The 17,471-nt window shown below is 41.2% G+C and overlaps 2 protein-coding genes across 3 annotated transcripts; one reads left to right on the forward strand and one right to left on the reverse strand.

Moving 5' to 3' along the window:
* Nucleotides 1-1,050: 1,050 nt before the first annotated feature.
* Nucleotides 1,051-4,158, reverse strand: LOC142611260 (uncharacterized). 2 transcript variants are annotated; one of them, XM_075783341.1, is made up of 6 exons: nucleotides 3,858-4,109; nucleotides 2,475-2,573; nucleotides 2,270-2,378; nucleotides 2,117-2,188; nucleotides 1,981-1,986; nucleotides 1,051-1,520 (listed from the first exon to the last, which is right to left on the reverse strand). In XM_075783341.1, exons 1-6 carry the CDS (start codon nucleotides 4,028-4,030, stop codon nucleotides 1,401-1,403), a joined length of 579 nt encoding a protein of 192 aa, XP_075639456.1. In that variant the 5' UTR covers nucleotides 4,031-4,109; the 3' UTR covers nucleotides 1,051-1,400. The 2 variants fall into 2 exon arrangements, with proteins under 2 accessions (XP_075639456.1, XP_075639451.1); XM_075783336.1 differs by lacking the exon at nucleotides 1,981-1,986 and having other exon boundaries at nucleotides 2,113-2,188; nucleotides 3,858-4,158.
* Nucleotides 4,159-9,170: 5,012 nt separating this feature from the next.
* Nucleotides 9,171-14,101, forward strand: LOC142631608 (uncharacterized). The gene is made up of 3 exons (XM_075805817.1): nucleotides 9,171-10,102; nucleotides 10,145-10,346; nucleotides 13,673-14,101. Exons 1-3 carry the CDS (start codon nucleotides 9,171-9,173, stop codon nucleotides 14,099-14,101), a joined length of 1,563 nt encoding a protein of 520 aa, XP_075661932.1.
* The last annotated feature ends 3,370 nt before the right edge of the window (nucleotides 14,102-17,471 follow it).

Here is a 17,471-nt window from a genome sequence, read left to right on the forward strand (position 1 = left end):
CAAAACTTCCTTTTTTTGAAAACATGATAATTATGTACTTTCTAAGTTTTTTTTTTTATAAAAAAAGTTGTTTATATTATATGAGTGCTGATAGGGGTGGTTTGTCCTGTTAAGATATCCACGACAAAGGTCCAAAGCTAATCAGCTAATCGCAGGAAACAGTATGGCTTCATAGGGTCTTGTTTTTTTTCCCTAACTTGTTAGCTTATTTGCTTATATACAACTTTTTAAATGTCTTAATTTTTTTTTTTTTTTTGGTACAATGATAATTTTACTTAGTAGCAAATAAACAAATAAGCTTTGAAAAAAAACCAAAAAAACTAATCCAAATGCGCATTAAGTTATAAGAGATTTCACTTTATTTCAAGTAATGTATACACTATTCTTTTTTTTCTTTTGTAGAATTATTATTCTAATAAAATATTAAAATCAATTATCAAATTATCAAATTATAAACTTAAGAATATACATATTATTCAATCTTTTTTTTTTTTAAATTTGTTTTATTTAAATTAACAGAAATACCTAAAATAATGCGTAAAGAAAAATTACAACCCATTTCAAGGTGACTCAGTCCGTCAAAGACCGAAAAAGGTCATATGGACAAACCATTTTAACTCAATAAGTTTCTAACCCGAATGTTGACAAACATAAACTGCAAACCCAACCCATTTTAGTTTGCCAACTCCATAAGAATGTTTCATCCACAACATTTTTAGAACAAATCTAAGTGACAAATTGTTACTAGTTATAATTTAAACTCATAACTAAAATTATTTGTCTACCAATAACTGCCAATAGAAATCTGTCAATTAGAATTTGTTACGAATTATTACTAGCACTTCCCCCACTTTGGAAGTGTAGTGGAAATAGCATTTCTCCAAACTCAAACAAGGATTTTTGTACCAATTAAAATATCGTGTGATACAAATTGTGACTACTCCAAACAAAACATCCAGCTGAAACGAACACTAGCAGATGTAAAAGTAATTTTTTTTTTAACGATTTTAGAATTATTCTCTAACATTTGGGTTTTTAAAGAATAGTGTGTGAAACTTGAAACGGGATGCCAAAATGTACTAACATCAAAATATTCAATTCTGACAATAACCAACATAAAGTTTAAAACTTTGAACGCAATCCTAGGCCCGACTATAGTTGCCAGATTCTAATAAAGTTAGCCCTCAAAAAAAAAAAAAAAATTAACCTGTCGTCTGCATGGCTATTCGTTGCACATTCTAAAGTTCAATTAAAATTCCCAACAAAGGTCCTAAACGAGGGGCAAAAAGAAGTAAAAGAAAAGAGAGAGAAGTGGGGAGGCAAAACCAAAAGACAAAATGGCAACTGATGGGCATGCACTTGCCTCAACAACTATCCATTAAAATCTAATCTCTTGATGTTTAGCGCTTCTTCTTGCTTCCTTTGCCGGCATTGGATTTTGATGGGGTGACGATCAGGTACACAAACAGGACCATAAAGGAGATCACAGTAATTAGAGAGCCATATTTTGCCAGCAATCTCTGCAAGTAGACAATATCGAAATTTGTAAGAGACAAAAATAGGAACATAGATTTGCCAATGAGCTCTAACTCAAATGATACCTTCTTCCCTTAAAACAGAGAGGAAGAAAATAAGATTATGGGTTCAAAAACCATATCAAAAGTGAAAAAAGAGAGGAATCTTGCAAGTGTTGCAGGTCCCCCCATAAGAGTAATTCACAAGACATAGGTAAAGCCAGTACTTTTTCTACTGAACATGCACCCGAAGCATGCTCGTCAAGGAAACACTGTATTGATCACCCGCATGGGAGATCAACACACTGAAACATTAGATTCTATAATTTCCCAGATATTCACAAGTGTTTGCATCAACCATTAATCAAGTAGGACACAGTGCTCTAAGATATGGAAGCACAAGGCAGACCCAATATACAAGTAACAAAATCTACACACTTGAGAGGACAAAAAGAATGATTTGTACCTTAGCCTGTGAAAATGTGGCCCCAAGTGAAGGTAATCCATGTAAAAACCCAAAACAACAATATATGTGTTAGAAAACACTCATGGAAGTTTCCAAAATCAGAAAGCTAAATATAACTACTTTTTTTAGAACTTACCCCCTCAAACTTCTTCTCAGGAGGTCTATCTGCAAGGACATCTAAAGGCAGTATTGGCGTTGAATATGCCTCCTAAAGGCAGTAGCAGCAATCAAAGGTTAAAAACTAATCGTGCAAATAGGAAAAGCATGAATATTGCTGCAAATGCCAAACCTGTAGGGCAGCCTTAGTGGGGATACGGAATGTGATGACAGCTGGAGCACCATAGAACAATCCTTTTGTTTTGCCCTCCAATTCAAATGAGTGGGTTAGAAGACCACCACTGCAAACCACATCATTGGAAATGAATAAATAGGAAAATGTGTGGTATAAACAGTCTATTGAGCCAGCAAATATCATTACCAGAGGCATTACTTACCCATCAAGCCTTTCCCATGAGTTTGACGTGTTACCGCTGACAATATCAAATACGTCTTGAGACCATGAATCATCAGTAAGACTCACATCATATGCAGTCCTGGAAAACAAGTGGAAGAAAAACACAACAATTTATGGCCGAATAAGGTAATATTAGCACACAATATATAAAGCATAGGACAATTCTACAACTACACAACACATTATCAATTGGCTGCTAGTACACACTTCACAGATAGAAGCTGACAAGAAAAAATATTCATATTGATGGAGAGATACAAATACAATATGAAAGTCATCAAAAATAAGAGGAAACCTGCTGACTTTGTTACTCATTTCTTCCCGGCGGAATCCACTACCCGTAAAAAGTGGAGTACTCCACTCAACACGCACAATTTGACACAAAATGCACAAATTTAACATCATATTGGCTCAAACACCAAAAAATCAGCCCCTATTTCCCAGTCCACAAAGCCACTTTTTTCTAGTTTGGTTCCCCACAAAATCACCATTTTTAATTTCCATTAACTGCTACATCCCATCACATAATAAGGGAAAATTGGGATATTCATAGATCATTAATCTATTAACAAAGGCCACTATGGCACCTAGGATGCACAGATACTCCTTTTTTGCTAACGTACCCGCATCCGATACATATCGTACCAGTATCATACCAGATACCTCTAAGATACATACCAGTCATATTTATTTTAAGTGGCAATACATCTAGGATACACACATGATACGACTTGGATACCATTGTAATCCAACCCCCAACCCCCGGGACAGTGAGAGATAACCCAAACTTGTAAGAAATCCGTTTCAATGTTGAAAACTAGAGCACATGCACCTTATATATCAACACAAAATATCATGCACATCTCTCTCCAGCTGAAATTCTTAAGAATCTACATTAAAAATTCCTCAGTCCTAAAATCGATTCAATCTCTCTGCATGTTGGAAAATTGAGAAAATCAACACATTAAGAAAACCATGAGAGGCCTAGAATCATGTTTTTCACATCCTTCTTCGAATTTTCTCAGTAACCAAACAATCAAATTATTTACTTATTTATTTCAAATATCGTTAATTTTCAAGGACCAAAATATTCCTCAGAGCTATCTAGAAATGGCATAGGACCTCAATTCAATTTGGAAAATTGACCAAGTAAGTCAACCCGACACAAAAACCGAACAAACAATCAGATCGCAAATTGCGAATCATAGAATTAACCAAAAAATAAAACAACGCACGCAGATGCAAACAACAAACCCATATCAGATCTACCACACGACACATCAAAAACAAAACCTATAGATCTAAAACGGAAAAGAAAAAAAAACAACAACAACAACAACAATAAGAAGAAATGGAAACGTACGAGGATCCTTGGTTGTAGATATGGATGGAGACGGAGACGCGTTCGGCGCCGGACTTGAGTCTGGTGAGGGAGGCCTTCTTGTGGGCCACGATGAAGGGCACGTCGGAGCTGCCCAGCGTTGACGAAACGAGCAGTAGAGCCAACGCAGCCCAGATCAAGGTTGACTGAGCCATAGCTATGGGTTTGGTTTTTTTGGGGGATGTTGAATTGTTGGGGTTTGTGAGAAAAGACGGAAGAAGAGTAAAATGAAATGTTTCGGTTAAAGTACTTTAGTTTTTTTGTATAGCTACCTAGGTCTCGTACCGTAATTGGCGTCAAGTGTTAAAAAATCTACTTCAAAATTTTTCTTTTTTTATTGAAAATTTAGTTGTAATGTTATTACTTATTCCATCATCCAAAAAATTATGTAAATTTTCATATTAAATTATTAATAGCTATAATAATACATAATTAAGATATTAATTAAAAAAAAGATTGATTCTCACAAAAAAAATTACAAAATTTTATAATTTATATAAGAATATATTTCAATTGTCTCTTTTATATGATTATGTTTGTACATAATATTATCTATTTCGTCATTTAAAAAAAAAATACAATTATAATGACTTGTTAAATATAAGTAGGGGGTTTGAATATATAAGTAGAATTTAAAAACAATTATATATACAAACACATATACATATAATGACTTGTTAAATTGTGATGTCTCAAAAGCTCATGTTATATACATTAAGAATAGCGGCTTTCTCTCTAGGTTTTCTATGGAAACCCTAGCGGTGAAAAAAAGGGGCTAGTATTAGCATAAGGGTTGCCAATAGGCAAAATTTCTCTCCGTGCAAACAATAGACACAGTTTCTTTCAAAGGATAACATGGAGGAAATTACGGATAGATGTGCAAGGTTGAAACTGTTGTTGAGAGAAGATGTTGAAGTAGCAATCCATGCACCATTGACAGAGGATGGTCCTGTCCTCATCAAGAAGTTTTGTACTAAGCGAAGAATCAACCTGGAGTCAGTGGTCAGAGTGTTGAGATCGGTTTGGAGGGCGGAACACAATTTCGAGGTTAGCGATATGGGTGAGAACAAGGTAATGTTCCTATTCCAAACGAAGGAGGATATGGAGAGAATGTTGTTGCTCAATTTGTGGTCTTTTGATAAACTAAGGAAGTGGGAATGAGTATCAGAGCAACCTTGGGGGAGGTGGAGAAGGTGGATGCCAACGGGAAAGGATTTTGCTTGGGGAATTTTCTATGCATAAGGGTTCTTCTTGATGTCTCCTTGCCACTATGTAGAGGCCGTACGGTGCAACTTGGTGAATACGGGCTAAAATGGGTGGATTTCAGATACAAGAGGCTTCCAATATTCTGCTATTTATGCGAGAAGATTAACCATGATGAAAGGGACTGCCTGCCATGGATACGAAGCAAGGACACTCTAAGGCCAGAAGAGAAACAATTCGATCCATGGTTACGTGCATCGCAAGACAAAAACCAAAAGCTCCAGCTAGTTACGGCAAAGAAACATGGAGAGAATAGGTCTGGGGTAGATGTAAAGGAGGATATGGAGTGAAGAGCGGATGGAGTGGTGGTTTCAACGCGGGTAAAGGCAAGTGGCTGCGATAACCACCCAGACGAGACGGTGAGGGTGGCGACCTCTAGGGCTAACGTGGAGAAGGAAATCGATACACCAGGTCACGTCTACATCAAAACCCGGATACTACGCATGTTTCGAATTTTGAACAGCAGATATGGGAATTAGATGCCGCCATCAACGGAAACGTATCTAGTATGGATTTAGCAACAAGTCAGGAAGTATTTTTGGGAAGGGAGAATAATATGCAAGTCTTGGATGTAGCCACACTGGAGCAGAACGAAAGGATTCATGCAATTAGGCCGAATGCAGCAACCCAAGTCTAATCCTCCAAGTTTGGGCCTCAGGGCATTGTTCTTAAGCCCATGCAAGAACAAAAGGAGAACTTGGGCTTGGTTTAACCTGGGATTAATTTTAGTTTAGGGCCATCCTTTCCAAAACAGAAAAAGGCTCAAGGTATGAAGAAGACTAGAGGTGGTAGCCAAAGGAAAAACAAAGAAAATAGAGAGGTACTTGGAACGGAGAAGGAATCAGACAAGGAGGAAACACAACCCCAAGAAGATAATAACAACGTAGATTGGACCATGGAGATTGAGATGGCTGACATAGGATTAAAAAGAAGAGCAAGGGTACCACTGGCTGAATTAGAAAATAAACAATGAGAAGTGGGTTAAAGTGGATGGTGAGATAAAGGAGCTCAGTAAACTCTTCACATAATAGTTGGGATCGACAGAGAGGTACTTGGAACGAAGAAGGAATCAGACAGGGAGGAAACACAACCCCAAGAAGATAATAACAACGTAGACTAGACCATGGAGATTGAGATGGCTGACATAGGATTAAAAAGAAGAGCAAGGGTACCATTGGCTGAGTTAGAAAATAAACAATGAGAAGTGGGTTAAAGTGGATGGTGAGATAAAATAGCTCGGTAAACTCTTCGTACAACAGTTGGGATAGACAATGGCTACTGCGCAACCCCGCCGAGCATAATGAGTGCCATCAATTAGAACTGTAGGGGGCTTGGGAACCCCCTAACAGTTAATGCTCTCCAAAAGGTGGTGCTGGAGAAAGATTCCACCTTAGTCTTTCTATTGGAGACTAAGTTTGATGTTACGGAGATGGTTGGAATTAAACGAAAAATAGAAAGGTAGCAAGGACCGGTGGTTCCGAGTATACAAAGGGCAGGAGGTTTGGCTCTCTTGTGGAAGAACTCATTGCAGGTTGATAAATTGGCATACTCTCCAGGGCATATTGATGCAATTGTGTCTGAAGAGCAGGGAATGAAAAAATGGAGGTTCACCGGCTTTTATGGCCACCCAAAGACAAGGAAAAGAGGTGAATCATGGACAGTGTTGGAGAATCTTAGCCGTCGAAGTAACTTGTCGTAGGTATGCATAGGGGACTTCAATGAAATAATGCATGCCAATGAAAAAGTTGGGGGTGGGGTTCGGCCAAAAGGGTAGATGAGGTGCTTTCGTGAGACAATTAATAGATGTAGATTAAGAGACTTGGGATATGTGGGCTCGGATTACACTTGGAGTAGACAACTAGGAAGGCAAGGGTGGGTGCGAGAAAGACTAGATAGAGCTTTGGTGTTCACAGATTGGGCAGTTGCTTTTCCATTTGTGAAGCTACACCACTTGTCCAATTCGGTTTTTTATCATAGCATTTTAGTGCTTAAGTAAACTAGCTTTCCGAGACAACAACGACAGCAATCAAGGTTGTTCCAATTCGAATCTATGTGGCTTGCAAATGAGAGATGTAAAAATGTGGTAATGGTGGCATGGGAAAGGGCATGCACCAGCCACTCACAATGGCCATTAGAAGCTTGTCTAGAGGAGTGTCAAACATCATTAAGGGCTTGGAATAAAAATACCTTTGGCCACGTGGGAAAGCAAGTTGCTGACTTACAAAAAAAGCTCCAAGTGCTTGAAGCCATGAAGTGTAATGCTACGGATATGGAAGCCATCCATGCAACGAAAGTCGAACTTAATAGGTGGCTCAGCATTGACAAGGAGATGTGGTGTCAAAGAAGTAGGAATAATTGGCTGAAGGCAAGGGATAGAAGCACTACTTTTTTCCACACAAAGGCCTTGAACTAATACCAGCGGAATACTGTTAGCAGAATTATGAATGCAAATAATGGGTGGATAGAGGATGGAGATCAGATAGGGCAGGCGTTTGTGAGCTTTTTTAAGGAGCTCTTCACTACTTCAAGTCCAAAGGTGGAACAAGAGACGATTGATGCAGTCCATCCCAAGGTTACCGAAATAATGAACTCTACTCTTACCCAAGACTTTCATGCTATGGAGGTGGAGAAGGCACTAAAACAAATGCACCCTTTAACAGCCCTGGACCAAACGATATGCCACCTTTATTTTATCATCACTTTTGGCCTATTGTTAAATCTACTGTCATTCTCACTGCACTTGATTTTCTAAACCATGGTGTATCCCCCCCCCCCCCTCCAAAATTCCATGACACCCACATTGTGCTTATTCCTAAAACAAAGAATTCGGAAAAAGTGACTGATTATAGACCGATTTCCTTATGTAATGTGGCTTACAAAATAGCTTCAAAAGTTGTGGCCAACAGGATGAAATTGGTGTTGCAGGAAATCATAGGAGAGAATCAAAGTGCTTTTGTGGCGGAACGTCTCATCACGGACAATGTCTTGGTGGCACATAAGATGATGAGCCATATTAGCAAGAAGAAGAAAGGTAAATGAGGCGAGATGGTTGTAAAGTTGGACATGAGCAAAGCGTACGATCGGGTTGAATGTGAATGTTTGAAGTAGATTATAAAGAAGCTTGGATTTCATGAGAAGTGGATTAGCACTGTGATGTGATGTGTATCCTCGGTGAAATATGCGGTACGGATTAATGGGCAACCATATGGCTTAATCCAGCCAACCCGAAGGCTAAGACAGGGTGACCCATTGTCGCCCTATCTCTTCCTTATTTGCACCAAAGGCTTGTCTGCCTTGTTACATCATGCGGCACAAAGAAAAGCAATTGAAGGGGTGGCTACCTCAGTTAATGGTCCTAGAGTATCTCATTTATTTTTCGCCGATGACAACTTGGTGTTTGGAAGAGCAACAGTGAATGAAACCACGAAAATTCAATGGATTCTCAAAGTCTATGAAATCCCCTCTGGTCAACAATTAAATTGCCACAGAACCTCCCTGTTTTTCAAACCAAATATTGACATTGGAGTAAAAGAGAGGGTGAAAACGATGTTTGGTGCACAAGTTATTAAACCTCATGAAGCCTATCTGGGTTTACCATCACTTGTAGGAAGATCCAAGAAGAACACTTTTGCTCAACTCAAACAGAAAGTACCTAATAAAGTTTCGGGTTGGAAGGAAAAGATTTTAACGCCTGCTGGGAAGGAAATTTTGATTAAATCGATGGCCTAAGTTGTGCCCTCATACACCATGAGTTGTTTTCTACTGCCCAAGAATTTATGCGAAGAGCTTACTATTGTGATCAGACAATTTTGGTGGGGATAGACTAGGAATGAGAAGAAAACCGCATGGTTAAGCTGGGAGGCGATGTGCATGCCGAAGGACAGAGGAGGTTTGGGTTTCCAAGACTTGAGAAGCTTCAATTTGGCTCTCTTAGCCAAATAGGGGTGGCGGCTTCAAACTAACTCCAATTCTTTATTTAGCCGAGTTTATAAAGCAAAATACTTCCCACATTGCAACTTTGCAGAGGCGACAATGGGCCGGAATCCGTCCTATGCGTGGAGAAGCTTAATGGCGGCACAGAGCATAGTCCAAAGGGATATGAGGTGGCAAGAAGGGAATGACAACAAGATAAGGGTGTGGCACGACAAATGGATCCCCAGACCATGCACATACAAGGTGATTTCAACGGAAAAGCCAAACTCCACTAATAATCTAGTTTGTGAGCTCATAAACAGAGGAATAAGTGAGTGGAATATTGACAAACTAAATAGTTGGTTGTTACTCGAAGATAGGGATGCTATTCTGGGTATCCCCCTGAGCTCAAGCAGCACTCATGATAGACTAATTTGGGCCGAGAATAGAAGTGGGAAGTTTACTATCAAAAGTGCTTATGCGCTAGCGTTGGAAGAGAAGACGCACAACACTAGGGCAAACTGCTCGGACGAATCAATAAGGAGGAAAATATGGAAGACCATATGGCAACTGAAAATCCCACAAAAAATAAAACACTTTGCATGGAAGGCAAGTCGAGATATTTTAGCCACAAAATCTAATTTGGCTAAGTGGAGAATCATACCAAATGGAATGTGCAATCTATGTGGACATAATGAGGAAACGGTCTGTCACCTGTTGTGGAGTTTTGATCATGCCAAAGAAGTGTGGAAGAATAGTAAATTCGCATTGCCATTTCAAATTTCGACGCAATGGAATTTCTTGGATGTGGTTGTGAAACTACAAAAGTGCGATCAACCTCGTCCTGGACAAATGGAGAAATTTATTTCCGTCTGCTGGGGTATATGGGAAGATAGGAATGATCTTCGGATGGGAGGCAAAGGAAAGACGGGAAGGACAATTTTGCGGAATGCCATGCACCTGGTGGAGGAATTTTGGCTTGCAAATGAAGAAAAAACAAAGTACCAAGCTGAACTTGTACCTTTGGTCTCTTGGCAACCCCCAAGTCAAGGGTACTATTAAGTGAATATAGATGGCATGGTCTTCACGAACAGAAAGCAGGCAGGAGCCGGAGTGATCATTAGGGATGGTGCGGGGGAAGTGATCGCAGCCCTGAGCAAGAAGTGGAAGTGTCCATTGGGTGCAATAGAAGCTGAAGCAAAAGCCTTGGAAGCCAAGGTCAATTTTGCAAGAGATGTTGGAATTAGAGAAACAGAGTTTGAGAGTGACTCATTGCTGATTTGCAATGCCCTGCAAGTACTGGTGTCGCCACCCTCTTCAGTAGTGAATGTGCTTGTTGGGATAATGAACCAAGTCTCATACTTTAGGCAATGGAAGTTTACTCACATTAAAGACAGGGAAATGTCCCTGCTCATTTACTAGCTCAACACGATAGGAATGTTGAATATTATGTTGCATGGCTAGAGGAATGCCCTAGTCTAATAGAGCATGCTTGTGTGCAAGACAGGAATGTAACTCGTTGATTTGTTTTCAATAAAGTCAAGTATTTCCCATCAAAAAAAAAAAAAAGTTCATGTTATAAAATATTATGAGATCAACAAAAAATCAAATATTTGTAGTTTTATATACGATAATGTAATAATTTTCAGTAGGGTACTTGTCCAACCACATAGAGTTTTTTCTTTATTTTTTTGGAAATCCAACCGCATAAAGTTGAAAGGCCTACAAAAAAATGATAATTAATTATCAGAGGGCATTAGTGTGTACCAATTCAAAAGTCTTTTATGCTTAAATCAAGAAATTTCTTAAAACTAAAATGAATTGAGTAGAGTGTAGGTACCTACAAACTCAATATTTCTCACATACCTTGAAAATGGGATTGGTTGCATTCATCTAAGTGCAACTCGTGACAATTGATCTCTTTAATGCCTCTTTTTATAACTAGGCACATGTATTCTTTTGTTTATTATTCAAAACCAACTCACTATTTTTCATTAGTCAATCTCTTGTACATGACTAATTCATCTTAAATAACTCTCTATTTTTGAAAGTTATAAAAACTTTTCACTTAATTGAAACTCTCCTTTTATCTTTCAAAAACTTTGGTTTTTCCTAATCTCCTTTAGTCCTATGCTTATAAAACCATTTTTCAAACCTATCACAATTTTTCAAAAACTCTTATTTATTGAAACCCTTTTAAAGTGTCAATCTTTTCGTTTAATCTCATTGTTTTTCTAAGAAGTTCTTAGAAGTTGTGGTTTTATAGGGTTAAATCTCTTATTCGATTACAAGAAACTTTACCTAGATTATTTACTTTCACGCATTTCACATAATGAATACATTTACAATAGTTTTAGGGAATGTTGGTATATTTTAATAAATAAATAAAAATTCTATTTATAATTTTGTTGTTACAAAAATTATTATGGAACTGTAAGTGCACAATTGCACCTGGACCCAAAGACTATTATGGGCTCAGGCCCAATGAGCCTTAAACAATGAAATTTGTAGAGTGTGGGCTTGAAATCTAGATTGGAAGTACTGAGAACTTAATAACAGGCTATGGTGTGCAAACACTTGTAAATAATGAATGATAATTGCAGATGGACTTCCTCGGACGTGAGCCGAGGACTACTTCTGTATTATTTCTCTTTCTTTCTTAAAGATTACAATTCTTAATTTCTTTCTTGGTTACTCACTGATTCCCCCCCTTTTTCTTTGGCCTTCACCCCCTTAAATACTTCTTTTCCTGATGCTTTATTCACGTGTTGCTCAAACTCCCTCCCCTCAAGATATTTCTTCTCTTAGTGCCTTTGAATAGTGACCAGAAGTTTCAGTTCTACTGTTCAGGGGTCACTTCCCCATTAATGCGGCCAGGGAGGTAGGTGCAGAGTCTTTAATGTGGAGGTGGCAGCCTTTGTTCATGATATTTTTCTAACACTGGTGTATCTAGAAGGTTCAGGGTTTCCCCCTCTTAACCAACAGTCTTTCTGGAATTCTGCCTTGACCTTCGTAGTGAATCTCCGTGTTCTCTTGGGTCTGTCCGAGGAGAAACTGACCCTCGGATGTGTCCTCGGACCCTTGGCGTATGGGCCGATTCGCAGTACTAACAAATTCTTAGCTCAAGAATAGATCGGCCCTTCTTGATAAAGCCCAAAGGCCCAAACGCCCGCTGGGGTCCTTTTACTCCCTACAATAGCCCCTCAAAATTTTATTTTTCAGCATCCGAGGAGAAAAATAGGGTTTTGATTCAACGAGAACTTACCCCACGGGTTTTGTAAATAACTACGCGTGTGGAGTTCGTTTCGTGTTCCAGAGGATGCCACTTGGCGGTTTTAATTTCAAAAACGCGCGCATTTATTACCGTAAGTTACACCTTGTCCCCCACGTTTGACGGTGAGATGAGCATCTAACGGCCCTTGTTACCCCCTGAAAATTTGGGCGGGACGAATGCAATTTCGAGGCCGCTTCCCGCACGTCGTGACGCTTTGGGAACCTGCGCCTTCATTTATTTCTTCAGAGGCTAATCCCATCAAAACATCAGTAATCACCTTTTCTCTGCAGAAATCCGTGGAAACTCGTACAACTTCAAACTTGTAAGTTCCGATTCTTTTTCTTTAACCCATTCTCCTCGGATCCTGTCCTCGGCTCCCATCTTAACCATTCTTTCCCTTAAAACTTAGTATTTCGTTCCTTTCTGATGGGTAGATTTAAGTGTTTAGTCGACACCGCCGCTGGGATGGAAGGTTTCAGAGCCAAATACCACATTCCCAGCGACGTAGGTTTAAGATACTATCCGGCGGGGGCCGTAGCTGGGTCTAGGAAAATGGGAGAGGTTATCATTCCCATGATTGCCTTCATAGAAGGTAGGATGACCCTCCCTATGAGAAGCGTGACCAGGGAATACCTCCACAGCCACCGGTTGTGCCCCGACCAGTGTGCTCCCAATGTCTTTAGAGTCTTAAGAAGCGTTGACGCTCTAAACGAGCAGATGGGTCTGAACCTTACCTGGCATGACGTCGCCTTTATGTACGAGTGCCATAAACTTACTGGGGTAAGCTATTACATCAAATCCCGCTCTAGCGTAGTTAGGTTGATTTCTTGTCTGCCTAAGTCCAATAAAGGCATGAAGGACGACTACCTCATCGCCTCAGGCAACTGGCACGACGGCCCCCACTACCCAGTCGAGTGGGGAGATCCAGGTGTGACTCCTTAGGATCTAACTTCCCGACCCATAGCTCCATCTAAACATGTTTAAACATCCATTTATGTTTACTAAGCATTTTAACTTTAGTTTATTACATTTCCTACAAATATGACCAGGTTTATCTGTCCTGGTGTCTTTCTTTGCAGATAAACAATACGTCCGCCCGCGCCTGAGCCATTGCAACGTTGCCGATTTGAACCGAGTGCTACGCTCCGAGGTATTCGTGAGTGAAGATTTGCAACTGAGAGCGGCTCATTTGATATTGGGGTACGAACCTATCTCCTCGGACTTCCAGGAGATTGAGAACGCCATCGTTGCGGGTGACCGAAGGCGAAGAAGGATTCACGTAGCCAGACCGCACTTCTTAGCCGACCACGACATTCTTGACGACCCCCACACTATATTGTACACATAGACCATTGCAGCATTCCCCCTCGCCACGCACTCTCAGGAAACAGTTGTCCCAAAGGAGCAAGTGTCTTCGTCGAACACGTTGGACGAGGAGATAAATAACTTTCAACTTGAGAACGTCCAAAGGCCTCGTGGAAGCTCGTTTGTCGTCCTCTCCGACGAGGAAGAGGAAGCTGCCGAGACCTCTGGGATAGCCGGTCTAGTGGTAGCACGTCCGGACGACAGCTCCATTGAAGAGGACATGGACGTGCTTAAGGACCTCCTGACCGCGAGAGGGGAGAAAGTTGCCAAAAAGGGGACGAGGGCATCCCAAGCTCCCCCTGCTTTGCCACCACCCCCTCCTCCAGCCGACCCCAAGCCTCCTGCCGACGATCCGAAGAAGAAAAGGAAGGTGGAGGCCGAGGGGCCGGTGGCGAGAAGCCAAAGAAGCTGAAACAACAGCCACCGCCGGCTCAGCTGCAGAAGCTGGACAAGGGCAAAGGGCGCGCCCATTGGGTTGAAAGCGGCGAGATCAGAGACGTGGCCGAGGTGCGCCGAGCACCAGCTATGTGGTCTCCCGAACTAAGACTGGATGGAGTGCCAATTCCCCTTCAGTCCAACATCAGGCTGTTCCAACAAGGCCATGCCCTCCACCTGGCCGAGGCGTTGGAGCGTCCTCTTCTACTGCCCAAGGACATGGAAACCTTGGAGAAGATGAGCCAATCGCAGCTGTTCCTTTCATTGAAAAGGGATTTAGCTCTGGTAAGTTCCACCTCACACTTATACTCTAGGTTCATTTGTAAACACTTTATCACATTTAACCCCCTAACATTTTTTTTTTGCAGGCCATCCAAGAAGTTTTCACGGCCGAGAAGTTCGTGGAGGATTCTCGGAAGCGAGCTGGAATGGAGCAAGAGCTACGGCAAGAGACAGAAAGGTCCCTACACCAGGCCCTAGCAGAAAATGGGAAGATCACATCGCAGCTGGCCGATCTAAAAAGAGAGAAAGATGGTGCCGAGGCCAGTTTAAGGACGATGGAGAATCAGGTGGAGGGGCAACGTAAGCTTCTTCGCCAAAAGGACGACGAGATCTCCCAAGCCCAACGGGCACGCTCTGACTTGGAGAAGGAGCTTACGCGGATGAAGGAGGAGGCTCGCACCCACAAGCGCTCACTAGAGGCCGCCAAACAGGCCAGCTATCAGAAGGGAGTGACTGCAACGCAGGAAACGTTGACAGAAGCCTTCGCGGCCTTGTGCCGAGAGTACTGTCAACAGGTCTGGGGAGAGGCCTTAAACGCGGCAGGGGTTCCTGAAGCTTCCGAGCTGAGGAAGCCCGAGAACGTTTGGCTTCCCCTAGACATACGGGAGATAGAAGACCCTCCTGTAGTTGCCTCTCCTCCCTTCCTCCTGTAGCGCTAGAACTCGTCCCTGATCCTACAGAACCTGAAGGTTCCCATAAAGAGAAGGACGGGTGTGAAGCTGCCGAGCAGGAGCAAAGCCAGAATGTGGAGCCCATCCTTCCTCTAACAGACAAAGGGAAACAAGTCTTGTCTACCTTTGAGTTAGAGCTGAAGAGCACAGAGGCTAGCAGCAGCTCCCTCCAAGACCCCCCTCCCAAAGCTTAGGGCCTAGCATAGGATTTTTTCTGTACTTTGCAGTTTTCTTCACGTAATGATGTACTCTGCTTATAACTAATGAAGTTTGCAGTTTGTAGTTTACTTTACTCTTTTTGTGCTTTGTCATAAAAGTTCTCACTAACACATAGTTATAGGAAGAACAGAATAAATAAGCTTAACTCCCACAGTCAAGAAATTATAACTTCTAAACAACCATATGCACACTTGCTTTGCAAAGTATATCATTCAAGAATCTGGCCAAAACTAACTTAGCTTGGATGGTATGCAGTGCCTTACTTAGAAAGCCCACATGATAGTTAAACTTTGTAATCCGAGATATCAATTTTAGTAGAGTGTAAGGTTCGAAGATCATACCTTACAGAATCTTTGTTTCGATATTTACAGCTGCTTACATTAAGATCCAATTTAACAGATGGTAAGGCATTTGACTTCCACAATGTATGCGATAAGAATAAGAACAATGTCTGAATAATAAGACATAAAGGTTCTGTTTTAACAAGTGATAAGATATCAATTTCCACAAGGTTTGTGGTCCGAGGACCATACTTAACCAGGTTTCTGTTTGACACTTAAGAATAGTAACTTCAAATGTTAATTTCTCCAAAGTAGGAGGTCCGAGGACCCGGCATAACTAAGGTTCTGTTTAACAAATGATAAGATATCAATTTCCACAAGGTCTGTGGTCCAAGGACCATACTTAACCAAGTTTCTGTTTGACACTTAAGAATAGTAACTTCAAATGTTAATTTCCCCAAAGTAGGAGGTCTGAGGACCCGGCATAACTAAGGTTCTGTTTAACAAATGATAAGATATCAATTTCCAAAAGGTCTGTGGTCCGAGGACCATACTTAACCAAGTTTTTGTTTGACACTTAAGAATAGTAACTTCAAATGTTAATTTCCCCAAAGTAGGAGATCCGAGGACCCGGAATAACTAAGGTTCTGTTTAACAAATGATAAGATATCAATTTCCACAAGGTCTGTGGTCCGAGGACCATACTTAACCAAGTTTCTGTTTGACACTTAAGAATAGTAACTGTAAGCCCCAGATGTATTTATAACTTTGAACTGTTAACTAACAAAAGCATATTTTATTAATAATAATACCTTCGAAGGTTATTTACATTCCATGGGCGTGGTATAATTCTTTCATCTAGGTCAGCTAGCCGATAAGACCCTATGTCTGCTACTGAAACAATGTGATAGGGGCCTTCCCAGTTTGGTCCTAGCTTACCTCAAGCTGGGTTCTTAGAAGCGCCCACAACTTTTCTTAGTACAAGATCCCTAGGTGCGAGTGGCCTTAGCTTCACGTGGGTATCATATCCCCGTTTAAGCTTCTGTTGATAATAAGCCATTTGGACCATAGCTGCCTCGCGCCGTTCCTCAACTAAATCTAGGCCTTTCTCCAGGAGGCCATCGTTATTCTCCGGGCTAAAAGAACTCGTCTTTAGGGTGGGAAAACCAGATTCCAGAGGTATCACCGCCTCAGCTCCATAAGTCATAGAGAATGGCGTTTCCCCCGTGGACCTGCGCGGTGTAGTCCGATACGTCCACAAAACATGTGGGAGTTCTTCTACCCATCTACCTTTCGCATCGTCCAACCTTTTCTTGAGCCCACTGACTATGACCTTGTTAACGGCCTCGGCTTGCCCATTTTCCTGAGGATAAGCTAGGGTGGAGTATCTATTTATGATGCTCATATCACCACAATATTTTCTAAAAGCCTTGCTATCAAATTGAACGTCATTGTCCGAGATAAGTGTGTGTGGTATACCGAATCTAGTGACGATGTTTTTTCAGATAAACTTCTTGGAATCAACGTCTCTGATATTTGCTAAGGGCTCGGCCTCAACCCATTTAGTGAAGTAGTCTGTCCCCACGAGAAGCCATCTTTTGTTTCCTGCGGCCCTCGAAAATGGCCCCACTATGTCCAATCCCCATTGTACGAAAGGCCAAGGACTGGAGAGAGGGTTGAGAGCCCCTCCAGGTTGATGAATATTAGGGGCAAACCTCTGGCATTGATCACATTTTCGGGCATAGTCCTGAGCCTCTCTCTGCATATTGGGCCACCAATAACCCTGAGTCAGAGCTCTGTGGGCTAAGGATCTTCCCCCGGTGTGGCTCCCACAAATCCCTTCATGCAGTTCTTCTAGAAGTGCTTCCGTTGATTCAGGGTGCACACATAACAA

The sequence above is a fragment of the Castanea sativa genome, chromosome 1 (assembly GCF_040712315.1).
Source record: "Castanea sativa cultivar Marrone di Chiusa Pesio chromosome 1, ASM4071231v1".
Lineage (NCBI taxonomy): Eukaryota > Viridiplantae > Streptophyta > Magnoliopsida > Fagales > Fagaceae > Castanea > Castanea sativa.